At 38.0% G+C, this 15,678-nt stretch overlaps 1 protein-coding gene across 2 annotated transcripts in view; it reads left to right on the top strand.

Moving 5' to 3' along the window:
* Positions 1–15,678, top strand: part of LOC100747330 (cyclic AMP-responsive element-binding protein 3-like protein 2) — a 48,193-nt gene that overhangs the window by 24,381 nt on the left and 8,134 nt on the right. For both annotated transcript variants that reach the window (XR_004461822.1, XM_003489911.4), the window contains exons 3-6: positions 10,082–10,418; positions 12,845–13,164; positions 14,030–14,305; positions 15,268–15,411. Coding sequence is in view for 1 of the 2 variants with exons in the window: in XM_003489911.4 (XP_003489959.1) it covers positions 10,082–10,418; positions 12,845–13,164; positions 14,030–14,305; positions 15,268–15,411 (1,077 nt within the window). In the remaining variant the exon portion in view is untranslated. The remainder of the gene's footprint in view (positions 1–10,081; positions 10,419–12,844; positions 13,165–14,029; positions 14,306–15,267; positions 15,412–15,678) is intronic.

Here is a 15,678-nt window from a genome sequence, read left to right as displayed (position 1 = left end):
GTAGTTTGCTCGTGATAGTTGCACGAACGTAGAAAGGGAGAGAAGGGGAAGTGAGCTAAGTGACGGGACGGTTTCGATGGGACTCGAGGACGTTCACCTTTTTTCGTGACTTCATCGAGGCTGGTACACGCTGGTAAAAGTGACTTCTGCCAACTAGAATCCTATAGGTCGCCGTAGATTCTCGACCAACCAAAGATACTACTTACGTTTGCGGGACGAGTGGAAACTTTTACAAGAGGTTTACTTAGGAGCAGCAGATTTACTTACTTGGTAAATCGTTGGCTCTCTTTCTGCTCTAGAGTTCCTCGACCCTTTGGAATTCCAGAGGTTTTAGGCGATTAGAATTTAAGACGTCGAAGACGGGCGTGTTGATGGAATTAGGAAGGCGCGAGGTTGGGCTGAATTATTGGGCGGAAATTGGGATTTGCGAATTTCGTTGTACACCGATGTTTGGGAATGTTCGATGAGTTTGTTGAAAATTTGAGAGATATCACTGGACTTAAATTTGTAGATTTGAACAAGTTATTACTCGTTAATTTTCAATTCGTAACTTTGAAAAATTAATTTTCCTCGCACAAATTGAGAATATCCGGTCTTCTCCGAGAACTTAACTTTCAGTAGTTTACCAACTTTAACTCCCCTTTTTAATTTCTCTCCGTTGAAACTCCAACATCCGTTAAGTTCTCAACGTTCTAAATGTAATGCAATAAAAGTTCCAAATCCAAAGCATCCAAGAACTTGGAATTCCGTGTCTTCGAAGACTAAGTAAATATACAATCTCTAAATCCTAAAGGAAACCTGTTCGTCACGAACTAGTCTTTAATGTCGGTTTAAAATCTTTTGCGTAACTCTGAATATTTGGTCGCGCATGCAAGGTGTTCTTCAGAAGGGAACCAGTCGTTTCTGTGTGACGAACGAACGCGAACATTATCGAGAACTAACAATCAAGATCGTAACGGCTTAATCGAAACGTTTTATTGCACGTGAATATATAATCACGTCGGTAGATTTACAGCCGGCGACTTTATATTCGTTTGTCAAACCGGATTCTTAAAACCAGATAAGCCAAAATGTAGGTCAGACGGAAGAAATGTTTAATTTTTAGTTCTGTAGAAGCTTTTAGGAACGAATTTAATATTTAATTAATAATTTATTTCATAGCCACATCTGGGTAATTGAAATTACATATTCGGCTCGTTGTCCTTTAGTTAGATTTCATAGTAGAGCTAAGTTTCTGCGAGGTAATTTAGGCTGTCTGTAACACGGTCCTTTGATATCAAGGCGACGATTGAATTCAATTTGTACTCGTGTGTTTGATTTCTATGAAATTTAATATTCGTTTAATTCCAAATTCCTTGACTTCAATTTTTACGACGAGCTTCTTCGCGATACATTTTTAGAATCTTTTTTTTTTTTTTTTTGAAAATTTAATTCGGTAGTGGTCCAAATTTATTTAATTTTAAATTCATTGATCTGAATTTTTAAATTTTCGACAATGAGTATTTTAATAATAAAGTTTAGTTACAATTTTTCCATGAAATTTATTTTAGTAGTAACCAGAATTTATTTAATTGACTTCGATGAGAATCATTGTTAGCAACTGCGTCGTCTTCCCCAAAAGTTTGTAAATTATGTTCGCTCGGTGACCACGATTTTTACGACCGTTTCCATACATCTAGAGTTTGCCAGCGAGTTGGCGAACAGAAAGGTCAATTCTGTCGGATACTTGGCATAACTGCACGGCTTGTCGCCTCGTTCCTTGCAAATTCGCGATTGTTTTCCTGTTTCTGAACGGGAAATACCGGTTTTCGTTGTACTTCTTTTTTACAGTCCCAACTTTTAAATGTTTTCCAGCACTTTTTGGCTTTTTATTTTATGCCCGTTTTGAACTTTAAACCGGTTTTCATTTCACAGGACCAGATAAAAATAGAGTACTAATACAGAACAAAATCATGTCTATATTCTGATATTTCTTCTTGCAGCAGATATAAAACAGCAGATATAAAAAACGAATTATATCGCATATTTGATCTTCTGGATTAATTGGTTCATAAATATTTAAATTTAAAAATGTGAATTTAAACGATCATAATACTTAAACATATTAATATTTATTGCATCGATCTCTGAAATATTCAATATTACGATTGTGCATGCAGTGTTACATACATAATTAAACGTATGATAAACGTTTCGTAGAATGATATCGTGTAATATTTCTTTCGTTTTTCTGTATTTCCCCGATGATTATACAAATCAATTGATAACTTCTCTACTCGCAACGTAATTCTTCATACGGCTGTTTTATCATAAAGGCACTTCGCGTATTTATTTCTTGCCTGACTATTAAACAATCGGTGTATATTCAATTAAACAATCCGTTTAAGCATACGAAGCAAATAGATAATTATTAATTTTCAGATTTAATAATTTAATAATATCGCCCTCGTAAGAGGGAATTCAATTCGGAGGTTCGATCACGTACAAAACGTGCTTAACAAAGATAACAATTTCATTTGTTTACCGACAATTTTATGGTAAATATCCACGGTTATGGTTTCGTGTTGTAACCGTATCTTACAAATGACCTTTCAATAAATGTATTTCGATAATTCTGTAATCATATCTCCAACTATTTTTCAGTAATCGTATCTCGATAATTTTCTAATTGAAAACGAAGAAAACAAGCCTCTCAACGACGCGATCTCTCGTTTCTCTATTTGGAATTTAGACACTGAAAGCTGCGAATAGCTCGATTTAAATACTGTTTCATCCGTATGATTCGTTCGATTAAAAATCTGCTCCGTCGTGAAATAGTTAGATATAGCATACCAGACGAACGAAAGGGAATAAAAAATATTCTAATAATATAGTACGCTTAATCTGATTTTTTTTAAATCCTCAACCTTGAGCAGTGTCGTGGGGTCATAGGTGTCACACAGCTGCTTGTATTAGGTTCTATTAATTATATTCTGCATTTTACACGATAAAGATTATCATTGGTGATACGGCGTAAAGTACAGGATACAGATTAAAGTTAAGTAACCTAATTTAAACCGAAGCCCGAACTATCGCGTATGTCACCTGTGATTCTAGGATATCGCTAGTCGAGGATTAAATTTCGTAATTTGGAAACAAACATTTAATCCGATTAATACATCTTGCGGTATATGTTGTTAGAAAAAATATTATAAAAAATCGAGGCAGTAATATAAACATATATAACACGAACTAATTACGATATTACGGATACACTTCGTACATCTCCTGTTTTTTCAATCGCGAATAAAAATATTTCAAGTTCGATTGTTCTAATCCGATGGCGTACATTTACTTTTAAGTACGAACGATTTGAAATTTGTCAAGCGATATTATTACACGACTTAAAAATTCTTCTCAAAATTCGTACCGCGTACACATCGCGAAAAACCATAAGAATTAGAAAATTATCTTTAAAATTATCCGCATTAAAAAATTCGTCGATCGGATAAATTAATAGAAATTGGAAAGATCGTAATTCATTGCGACCCCACAGTTTCGACAATTCTTCTTTATTTCCCAGTGTCGTACTGGATTCGTATCTGTACAATAATTAATGTACAAGTTGCAATGGAAGTATCGATTGCTTGGAACTCGGACGTAGAACGTAGATAGCAGTGGTTTTCGAGCAACCATGAACGTGACCCGAACGTATATCGACTTTTTACGTGAACTAGGCCCTCCATGGTCATCTATAGTATAACATATGACACCTTGGTGGATCGATACTTCCATTAGAAGGAAAACGATGATGGTTAGCTGCGAAAAACGTACGTAGGAATTTGCGAAATGTGACGAGCTCGTGTCAATTTTCCAATGGCTGATGTATCCTTGGCTCTTATCGCTGCGAAAATGATAGACAACGTCGATTGTTCATTAGCAGTCAGCCATTGTTTATGCGATTTTATATTTTTAGACATAACCGAGGGAGTGAAATAGAGACTCTTCCTAAATATTACGATGGATATTTCGCTTTAGATATTTTGCAAAAATATTACGTTCGTACAGATTTGTATAGTATATTATCGTATTACATATTGATAGTGTATAGTGGATATACGCATAATATACGTACGTTGAATTTTTCCTAATTAATTATGTATAAACTACATTGGTTCGCATCCAGTAAGCAAATTTAGAAACCTGTTGGTAATTTGATTTTTTATAACATATTCATACGCGTTAGGCTACTTTCGAAAGCTATAAATTTACTATCTTTTCATATTTCTATAATCGATAACTGCGTTCACGTATTTTTGTCAAATTTGGCAATCGTTCGTTTAAGAATCGAATAACAGCTTCACGATCGAAAAGAGGTTCGTTTGATGTATTTCATGTATTCTATAGAAACCATAGACGAATTGAATAAAATAGAGTATCAACAGTGACCAGACATATTATTATACATATTGACATCTGATCAAGGGCCAATGTCGCGTTATTCGCGATTGTCGTAATTAATTTCCGTCAAACTTGCAGTTTCTCTATTTTTCAAATAAAATCTCACGATTTTACTATTACTGTGCTTCTTCGAGCATCGGAACGACAGTTGGCTGGACGAAAACGTGACTGTCGCTCGTCCGTTCGAGGGGCTGGCAAAGGAATCGCTTTACCGCGACCGAAGAAAAATGATTTGTCGCAACGTCGAAGCGGAAATTAGCAGTTAGCAACCATAGATTTCTACGGTTTCGCGAAGGCACTGACACGAACGAGCTGAACCAGCGAAATAACTGTCGGAGAAAATTGCTGAGCTACGACACCGTTGGCTCTTGCACTTCCCGTACGGCTCCATGGCGAATTAATATCGACGTCGAAACTACTGTGATAGACGTAACAATTACTTTCTCGAGGCTAACTCGACGTTGTTTATGGTTACAAAGTGACGCTGAAGATAAATTATCCGAGAAATCGAAGATAAAAAGTTATAAAAATTACCTCGTTACGTCATTGCTTTGTTATGCAAGTGATAGAGAGCCGATAAAAATTGATAGTTGTTTGATAGAAATGAGAAAAGTTTACTAATAAATGCGAATAATTTTTTGATAGAAATAGAAATTTAAAACCATATTTAAGACTGATTTGGAACGATCGCATGTATTATAGTTTGATTTTCAATGGAAGCGAAGGATGCGTTTCGATGGAAAGTTACAATTAAAATTGGTTCTTAAGCGTTGGCCAACTGGTTAACGGGTAACTGTAATTGGGGATTACCGAACAGACTTCGAAAAAGAACAGGTGATGTTTAATTGGCACTTCTGCTTGATAATGGGTTAGTTCGAACGGTCTGCGATATAACAAGATGTCGATGTCAGTAGTAAAATCAAGCTTCTGTTCAATTTGAAAGATAGTTGCTACGTACCTGCAACTAACTATAATTTGTAATTTTATTAATAGCGATGGATTAATTTATTTCGTATGTTAAACAGCGAACGATATCAAAGGCACGCGTTTATGAACAATAGTACGCTGAGTTAACGAAAATTGTTGAAACGTGACAAGTCAGTCTATTTCGATTAAATTCCTTTCCATAGTTTATGGTTTAAAAACTTATTTTTTGTACTTTGCAGCGTTATAAATATCGAATATTATAAATATTCCAGAAAATTTGTATTTCAAATAATAATTACAAACTAAATTCGATATAAAAACTCATAAAGCCACGGTACATTCCTCAAATTTCACCCTTACATCGTCCTGCAGTTCGCGATTCGTTTCAACGTAACAGCCTATAAACTCAAAAAGCTTCAACAGACTCAAAACGTGTTTTAGCACAAAATTAATGTTATCTGTCGATGCACTTCAAACCGGAACCCGATTTCCTCCGAAGAGACTCGACAGAATCGAGACGAACGACGTTCAAAATCGAAGAAAAATCTGCGGAAGCACCCTTATCTCCGAGTTCCGCGATAAAATGACCCGTTAGCGACTTCCGGCGGAAGTGAAACCGTGTAAGGAGCTGGATAAACGGCGATGCTGCGACTGAAGCATAACGGAAAAGCAGACGGGGGTAGAAGGAGCGCGTACCAGAGGAGAGAGACCAAGTTGAAAAGAGACGATCGTTGGAGATGAAAAAGGAAGAGTGGTGTCGCGACCTTGGGCTCGAGTTCCGCATTGCTGAAGCGCAACAGATCTCGCGTATCCAGTCGTTGAACGTGTCAGTTCTCAGTTGGCAACGCGACCGGTTGCTTCAACATTTCTCCTTTAGAAACTGGAAACAGCTAGTTTGAAAAACCAAGAAAATTTTCTACTTCGTATTTCTCTTCGCTCGTATTTCATTTCCTCTCTGTCTCTTGGTTTATTTTCTCTTTTTCATTTTCTTTCCTCTCTTAATCAAGTAAAATCCAATGAAATAGAATTTTTTCGCGGATGGAACGATCAGAAAAGAACGTTGGAAAAGTGTCGTGAAGCTGGGAGAAGATAGTTTGAAAGACAAAGTTTCGTTCGTTTCTCTCCCTGTTTTTTCTTCCTTCGCTATTTCTTGGTCGAGAAAAAATAGCAGGGTCTTCTTTCCGATCGATATCGTTTAAAAAAGCATGTCGGAAAGACGTTGCCATAACGAGCTACTTCAAAAGACGAAGAAAATTTTGTAGTTCGCGTCTTTGTTCTATTCCCACTGTTTCGTTTATGGTCTTCGATGTCCCATGTTTCGAACGAAGTAAAGTGGAAGCATAGGTGAAGAACATATAGTGAATTCTTTGTGGTTGGAAGAGCACGTTGAAAAAGTGTCGCGAAGCTAGAGCCACGGTCCCAGATTGTTGGTTGCTAATTGTCTAGGGCAGAATAATTGTCTCGCTTCTGGAAAATCACCGGCTTTGTTCTGCCGTCCGTTAGAGAAACGACCCATAACGAGCGAGGAGAAAGAGCAAAAGCCGCGACGCGATTCAAATGAATTACGATACGGAAGAACTTTGAATAGAATTGCGTCCGTGCCACGATTGTTTGAACGTTCGTTGGATTAATCGTCTTCTTTTTAATACCAGGACTATCAAACCTATTAAAATGCGTTTCAGATCCTTTACTTTAACAAACTAGTAACTTTTGCATGACTTTCGTCTATTCGTTTATATTCGAAGCAATTTATTTTATTACATACGTATTTTTCACAATTGCAAAGGCTAAAAATCGAAAATCTATCATCCTGACAAACTTGCCGATTCTAGCGTTGAAAGATTGTCCACTGAACGCGACGAAGAATGTGTAGGAATACGATCTATCTGGCCAAAGACTTTTGCAGGTTATCATACAGCTAATTCTTTTCTCCGAGTAATTCGATTTAGGAACTGTTTCGTCACTGCCGGATAATTTGTCTCTGAAATATCCTGTATGGACGTTCACTTTTAGTAAGAGCACATTGTATCAACTTTCGAGCGGAGGCTGAGAATATCTTTCCCCTTGCAACCATGTAACGCAATCACGTGTAACGGTATCCACCTCAAAACGTGTCGAGACTTTCGCAACCGATCAGCAAGATATAATAGAAGTTCACCCGTGGTATAGACAGCCGAGTTATCGAATCTCACGCGAAACTGTCCTTCCTTTTCAACGATTGTTTTCGTGTTCAGCGTCCGATTTTTCAAGTGTATAAGACGTTCTGCAACTGTTATTAGCATTCAGTGTCTTCGTAAAAGTAGCCGGAGTTAGAAGGTTGAAGTTATTTTCTTTTTTGTTTTCTGTCGAAGAAAAGTATCGTAGAAAGTACCTGTAAGAATCTTCGCTTCGACTTTCCTATTGCTTTGTCTTAATATTCATGAGGAAAGGTAACAGCTATCGTTAGAAACTTTTATCGTGATCGGAGGAAATAGACGGTATCGTGAGAGTGTAGAAATTTCAGGAAATTTGACAAAGAAATCCGACCCTTTTCTGCAACGTACGATAACAATCGCCGAAACTTAAATAAGATACAGGATAGTTCAACAAAAATAAAAGATAGCACAAAACATCGTTGATTGGAAGATAAAGAGTCGGCAAAAATCTTCAAACCTCCTTAGAACAAATAAAAACAATCGACCACAAAAACTCAACATTTGGGTCTAAAAGACTAACGATCGATCCCATAAACCCAACAATCTTGCGTCTAAAGTCTTCTCCCATAAAACCTAAAACTCATCATCACCTCGACTCGGTCATAAACCATTATGCGTAACAGAATCTGCAAACGAAACAAAATAAAAGAAAGGGAAGCCGGGCAGTGACCGGAAGGCGGAGCTAAGCTATGCAACGCTATGCACAAAGTTTCAAAATATTTGTTTCGATAGTCGTGTTTCGATCGGCTTAGCTTAGCTTTCGGTGGAAACAGTTCCTTGCGCCGTGCCGCTTATTTGCCCAATCGATTAATTTCATAAAACGAAGAGCATAGAATGTCGACGAAATTATTGGGTTCTCTCCAAGATTGTTTTTTCGCTTTGTTAACAAGCTATGGATGAGCGATATTTTACGTTTTACGTCATGTACAACATCTGGTCAATTTCTCCATGTCTCGGAAAGTCGTACAGTGGCGTTTTGCAAAACTTCTGCGGTTTGTTGGCAAGATGTCAAAAATTGAAGCGAATCCTTTACTTACGTTACGTGCGACTTGCGGAGAGACGGAGAAAGCTAATAGACCAGGATGTATCGTAGATCCTAACGCGACATAAAACATAAAACATCGCGCCTATTATTATTTCGATATTCACCGATAAAGCGATATTTTTTTAGACGACATAGTGCCTGAGACAAGCTCGAATCGAGCGCTTCGACACGCTCAAAAATGTCAAAAGACGAAGTCAAAGTAAACACTTTGCCGTGCGAACAACCAAATATTCTTAAATTACGGCGTAGCACTGCTCGGCTTAGCTTCTTCGATGGTTCTCCGGTAAAAGAGGGAAAAAAGTGCGGAACCTTGCGCGTTGACCTTGACTGTTGTCGAGTTCCGCATTGCTGGAGCGCGAAGGGCCTCAAGGGAAGGGCCACTTGTAAGATCGTTGGCCTGGTGGGAAGAAGGGCGAAGAAGAGAGACTGTACCCGTGGCTGGCAGCTTCGGCCTTCAACTTGACCGGCCCGACTAGCGCCCTTCTCTTTGGTCGAGGCAAGCGTGACCGCTTCGGGATACGAGCACGTACAATTTTAGATGCGGGGTCCTTGACACCTTCGGCAATGAGACAACTGGCAGCCATTGACAGCCTCGAACGTCGCTCCCCCCGTCCATTGATTCGCACCGCGAGTCCTCCGTTGGTTTGGCTTGGCCGCGTATGTGCCTGGCAACCAGCGAGCGTACAAGAGAGACGAGCAACCTTTCCAGCGATCGGAGACTTCCAAGACGGATCGAGACTCTAACCTGTTAACCGGGTTATGCCTTAACGCATTGTCGACAGGTCACCAGTGAACTCGTGTATTTATGCACAAAGTTCAGTTGTTAGCTTTTGCGTAAGGTAGTCAGTCGACGACGCGTTAACGCGTTAATTTTACGCGAATTTTATGTATTTTCCCTTCGCGCCGCAACGAATCGAAGTATGCGTATATCGAGATATAATCGAAGAGGATTTTTTATTAATTATCCTCTTAAAAGCAAACCATCCGTTTCCAGTATTGATCGTTACAGTCGCTCGAGGAGCCCGAGCCATGAATTACGCCTAATAATTTTCTTTAAAATCTAAACGGAAACAGTCTTTTCATCGATCCTCGTAAATTCGAACCGGTTTTCCAAATTTCAAAGATTACAGTCGCGTTGAAAAATATTTCGGAAATCAACTCGATTCGTTGACTAGCGCGCCAGTTTTATACGTTTTATCTTGCGAAGACATTATGCAATACCTGCGCGCTTCTTTCTGACAATGTTACCTAAGTCAGTCGTATTGTTAGCTAATTGCTCGGTCTATTAGGTACAAAAATGTGCACAGTACACGTAACACGCAAAGCTATGATAACGTGTTGAAAACGTAGTTGCGTTGTGGTTATTTAACAGGCAACACGAATTTCTGCCTAGCCTTCGTTTTGTCAATTATATTCATAGAGATACGAATTTGCGTAAATTCGAACTTGTGACATAGCGATGTTTTGCTTGCAGGGCCTCGGCCAGGATGTTCTCATGGGAGCCAAAGAGGAAGAATGGGGCAACGCGTTAAACGTGCGAGATAAATCCTCGCTGGGAGTTGTGTTAAGGGATCGTTTGATGACGGATGCCGCCCTCGGAGGTCCACGACCGATCAAGTCCGAGCACAATTATAGTTTGTTGGCGTCGAGTCCTCCTCCAAGCCCCGCGACACCCGGTGCCAACCCCCATACACCTAATTCCGGATCGTCCGCCGATAGGGTTGGCGCTTCTCTTTCCACCACTAGTTCCTCCATCGATTCTACTAATCTGGATCATCATAAATCGTTGGACATTCGAAGCAGAATCGATGGTAAGAGCACACGAAAACTTGGACTATAGTTGTAATCTCTTTTGGGAAATTTTTTATAGGTCAACAGGAAGCCCTGTTAACGTTACAAAATCTTTAATAGCACCAATAGCAGTTATAAGTTATGCGAATCCAGTTGGAAAGAATTCATTTCCTCATCCAGTAATTACGATATCTTTATTCAATGTTTAAGATAGTTAATCTTCGAATATTTACATCTTATTATTTTATCAATCTTATTTTTTATTGCCACATAGATGCAGAAAATAGGATATCCAACACTGCTGATAAAAACGAGCTTCCGCTAGACAAGGGATAATAAATCGATTTCATAAAACGATTAATTGGATTTCCAAGTAGTTGATCGTTTATTGTTTAATGAAAAGATTTCATCGAACAAATTCATTATTTGGGATAATTACGTAAGGTGATGTAGAAAAATCGATTTTTCGTAAATATTTTCGAAATGCGAATATCTCGTTGATGATACCGAAAAATATATTAGATAAGAGTCGAATGGTTTCTTGCAAGATATCGTTCGATGTGATTGTTTCACTTTTCGTGAGTGAGGAGAGATACGAAGGCCAGATTTTTGCTTTGTTCGGTAAAACATATATTTTTATATTAGTCGAGATTTATCGAGTAAATTTACTAATGAATTCTTTGATCTATATACTACATACTTTGTGATTTTATCTTATTCACCGATAGTTAGTTTCTTAGCATATTGTCATAGATGGTTCTTAATCGTGTCTTCTTAATGTTTTATCAGTGAATCCAATAATATGCTCGTGACTGCAAATAATCTTAGATAATCGTAATAGCATATAAGAGTGTATCCTACAGTAGATCCTGATATCATTATCGGTAAATCTTAAGACCTCTAACCATATCGGCAGAGAGTATTATGTAATACAATTCGTAATCTTAGCAAAATCAGGAAACTTTAGTAACTGTATTAAATCCAAGAAATCTTACTTCTACCAGCGTCAATTGCAACAAATTTTAATATCGTTGTTATCGTTAAAAAATTACGAGAATCTAATTGTAAGCCACAAAAGACTCCTAATATCACCAACAGCAAAATTTTGATATTATAATTCTTAACTCGATAAAGCGCTGGTGCTAATAATACTAATACCAATAATGATAACAGTACTGATATTAATTCCACTAATATCCCCAAGAATCTTCACGAACACACTTGTCAGTTAGAAAAAATTGTCTCATCTGTCACACACATTATCATAAGAAAAGCTAGACAGAGCCACTGCTACATCCGTATGTAGTAAACAACTGCAAATTCTATTATTGTCTCCACTACTGTCAACTTTAATTTTTAACAAAATCTTAATACTATTTACAGCTTCGTTGCTATTTCCAACTGTGTACCTTTCTTTACCAACGTAGTCGTTGGACGTATCCAATGCGGTTTTACATCTACAAATTTCTCATAAACGCATACAGACTCGCAGCATAGTAATCCCTATAATATTCCATAAACAAGACACATTTCTGCTAAGGGTCGATCTCTCTGGTTGTGTTCATAAAAATGCAAATTCGCAGAAACACGCGCGATCAAGAAGTGCGTGCTATAAAAAGATCTAATGTCGTCATTAGCAGATCCAACAAATATTAAGGTTGTAGCGTAACTACTATACGCTATCCATTCTCAGTACCAGGATTCTCAACAACGCAAAGTCCTAACGTTACAATTTACGATCCTACTAATACTTGCACCTCCATTCACCGGCACATCTATCAGTCGCGAGAAACCTCCTCACCTTCCCACATTCGACTTTTAAGAACCTCTTCCTCGACATCATTACGGTGCATCGCGAATGACGGGGTAACGCTAATGCACGATACACTTGAAATACACTTGAAAGCTATAGCAGAATCTCCGATAGAGGAGGATATAACGTTACAGGTGTAACAGGAGTCTGATAATGCTGCTAATTTCAGGGAACCCCGTACTATTGGCAATATCCTGCCGTCATCAACGTGTCTCGTCAGTTTCGTTTATGCAGCCTGTGTGCGTCGTTGATCCATTAACTCCTCGAGACGACACAGTTCGTATTATCGTATTGTTCAGTGGTGTATCAGTAACGTGTAATGACTGGATCTGATAGCGGTTGTCGCGATCCGTTTGCTCGTCGTGATTTCATTGTACACATTTGCACACGTAATTTCGAACCTTGGCGTTGCCTGTTCAGTTTCTTATAATGCAATGGCGGATAGAAAAATATTTAGAACTGATACATAGTACCTATATACTTGGGTATTTGTGTACAGAAGAATACGTATGGAATAGCGTGCGAACATACGAAGATGGAGAGAATTTAGGTTCAAAGTTGTCGGAAACGATCGTCTTATGCGAATAAAGTGCGAAGTAAAGCGAAGAACGGATGATATTTTTGTTTTTGCAGATATGGAAGAGGAGTGTTTCCCGGCGATCTCAATGAATACCGCGTCGGGACGCGACGAGCTGCCTTCGTCGTCGTCCACGTCGTCTACCTCAACGATTATCCTAAAGAGAAGAAACAATGTAGTACCTGAAGACGTGGAGTGTACAGAGATCAAAGGTGAACCGATCAGCGCGCCTAGCAGTCCTTCCGAGTCTTGTCAAACGTCTATAACCGACGACAAAAACACGATAACCATGGTGTTTCCTCAGAGTCTCCATTTTTCGAAGAACCACATGTCGCAGACCAGCGATAGCGAGGAGGATGACGAGGAATATTATCAGGTACTTCCATATTTTCTCTATTTAGAATTCTTACAGATAGAATTCTGTTCGTGAAAGTGCGCAAGGGAATGTGTCAAATGTTCAAGGAATTCGTCGATTCTACGTATCCCCTTTTACATGTTGCTAAATGAGAGGCGGATAAAGTTTTGTAAAAGCAAAGATCGAAGCGTACGATTATTAAAAATTGAGATACACGTTCGTCTTAACAATATATAATACGACGATTATTCAAACGATGAAGGAACTTTCAAGCGCGAATGTTCGTGTCTTGTAGTTATTCGTAAACGTATGCGAACACTTGTTCCAACAGATAACGTCAAATATCGAAACGTAGCTAATTATTAGAGTGGAACGATGTTAGTATAGATGTAACGACACGTGTTAGGTATTCCGTAATTTAACATGTGTAATTGTTACAGCAGAATGACTTTCACATGAATACTTTTCGCTTAATTCTGTTTGAACGAACTTCTATCGTTTTTATTCGAAGCAAGTTTTTGTAAATATTCTATCTCTTTACGTCTCAATGGAGTATTTAAAATTCGAGAATTTCCCTTTTTACACTTTAGTGCATCTAAATGCAAATAAAATGCAAAAAGAAACGTAACATTTAGTAGATTTTCACGATAATTTCTCGCTCTTTCTTGACACGCCATATTCTTCGTTTTCCTATGGAATTACGATTTTAATCGATAGAATTTCAATTTAAAAAGAAACAGAAGAGCGAATATTCGACTATTCCAAGAAACAAAATTTCGTCGACGCTCGATACTCTTACTCGCTGATCTCAAATTACGAATATCTTTTCCTGATGCATCTAAGAATTATAAAGATGCTAATAGAAAACAAACTTTGTGTGTCACAGGGTATGGAGGTAGAAGAGTACAACGGGGAGGCGAACGATGAGAAACAGGCGGATCTACGCGCGTCCAGGCAGGGCCTACCGCCAACGCCGCCGAGCAGCGCCAGCTCCGACAGCGAGGGCACCGCTTCCGCTTCCTGTTCGCCGGAACGCCGAGATTCCCAGAGCTCCGCGCACGCACAGAATCTCAGAGGCCTGCTCACGCCCAGACTTTACATCACAAACGGCACGCACACCACCAGACAGCCGATACACACACCCTTGATTTCCTGTCAACCGGTGAGCCAAACTGGAATCTTTTTTAATTAACGCCACTTTTTTTTCAGACGCATATGTAAAATAAGCGACTTCGAGTTATAAGATAGTCGACAATCTTGAAGTAAATTTATAATGTAATTACGAAATGTTTTTATGTTATAAGCGAGCCTATGTCACGAGCGGTAGTAACGATTTTTTCTTTTTTTATTGCAGATTTTTCAATGTCGCTGTATAAATACTCGATAAATTTTCAATTCTCAGAAAAAGTATGCATTTTCATAGCGCATTTGCGTATGCATTTTATTTACTGGAAGGAGATGGCGTAAATAATAGTGCCTATAATATATCATATTTTTCTTTACATTTCGTTTTTTGGCGCCTCGTTATTCATTCTGTCAATGAGCGAAATATTTTATGCGAAATAAATGATAATATAGCGATATAATGGAGTAACTAAGAACTCGATATAAGAGTATAATATTGTGTAGGAAACTAGAAATGAGAATGCAATAACCACCTTGTAATATAATAAGATATGGGCCTGAAGTACCAATAAATTATTATTATTATATTTTATGTGACGTATTTTACGCTTAATTGCGTGATTTACATTCTACACATGCTTTCATAAGAGTTTTATAAAAGGAAGGTACAGAAAATTGATAGAAATTTGACAGAAAATTTTGTTAAAAATTAAGCAAATATCTGATGTCTTATGCGAAATATGACTTTTAAAATTTTGTGAAAGAGATCTGATATATGATTGACAAGATATATAATTAACCACTACGTTAATTGATATTGGGTCGTAACACAAATAAGTTCGGTCGAATAAAGAGATATATTGAGTTTGATCGGACTCGCAATTTAAAAAATTATATTTTGTAATGCAAAAAAGACCAATAAATTCCAATAAAATTCACGCCATAAACACAGAGAAAGATGGACGTAGGTTGTGACGTTGCGTTAAATTCATCTTGCAGAAAGGGTCGACGGGTGTGTTAACGTTGACCGAAGAGGAAAAGCGGACATTGATCGCGGAGGGATATCCAGTGCCTACGAAACTGCCTCTGACGAAACAAGAAGAGAAGTCCCTGAAGAAAGTCCGTAGGAAAATTAAGAACAAGGTGAATGTCGAATATTTGTTAGAAAATAATTAGGCCGCGAATGTTTATGCAAGTTGATATTTTTAGCGACACAAAGTATTTTACCTTTTAAATATTACAACGAGTAAATTTTATTTTTAATCTTCTGTGTATTTTCGAATATTACGCGTGTTCTTTTTACTTGTATATCCCATAAACCTGCAAACATCCGCGATCTGGAAATAATTATACCGCGTTCGTGCTGCTTTTTCAATGAAATTATCTATAACTGCCTAGTATAAAATTTGT

This window comes from Bombus impatiens, unplaced genomic scaffold, assembly GCF_000188095.3.
Source record: "Bombus impatiens unplaced genomic scaffold, BIMP_2.2 scf_0382, whole genome shotgun sequence".
NCBI classification, from domain to species: Eukaryota; Metazoa; Arthropoda; class Insecta; order Hymenoptera; family Apidae; genus Bombus; species Bombus impatiens.
This window is presented reverse-complemented; position numbering and strand designations above follow the sequence as displayed.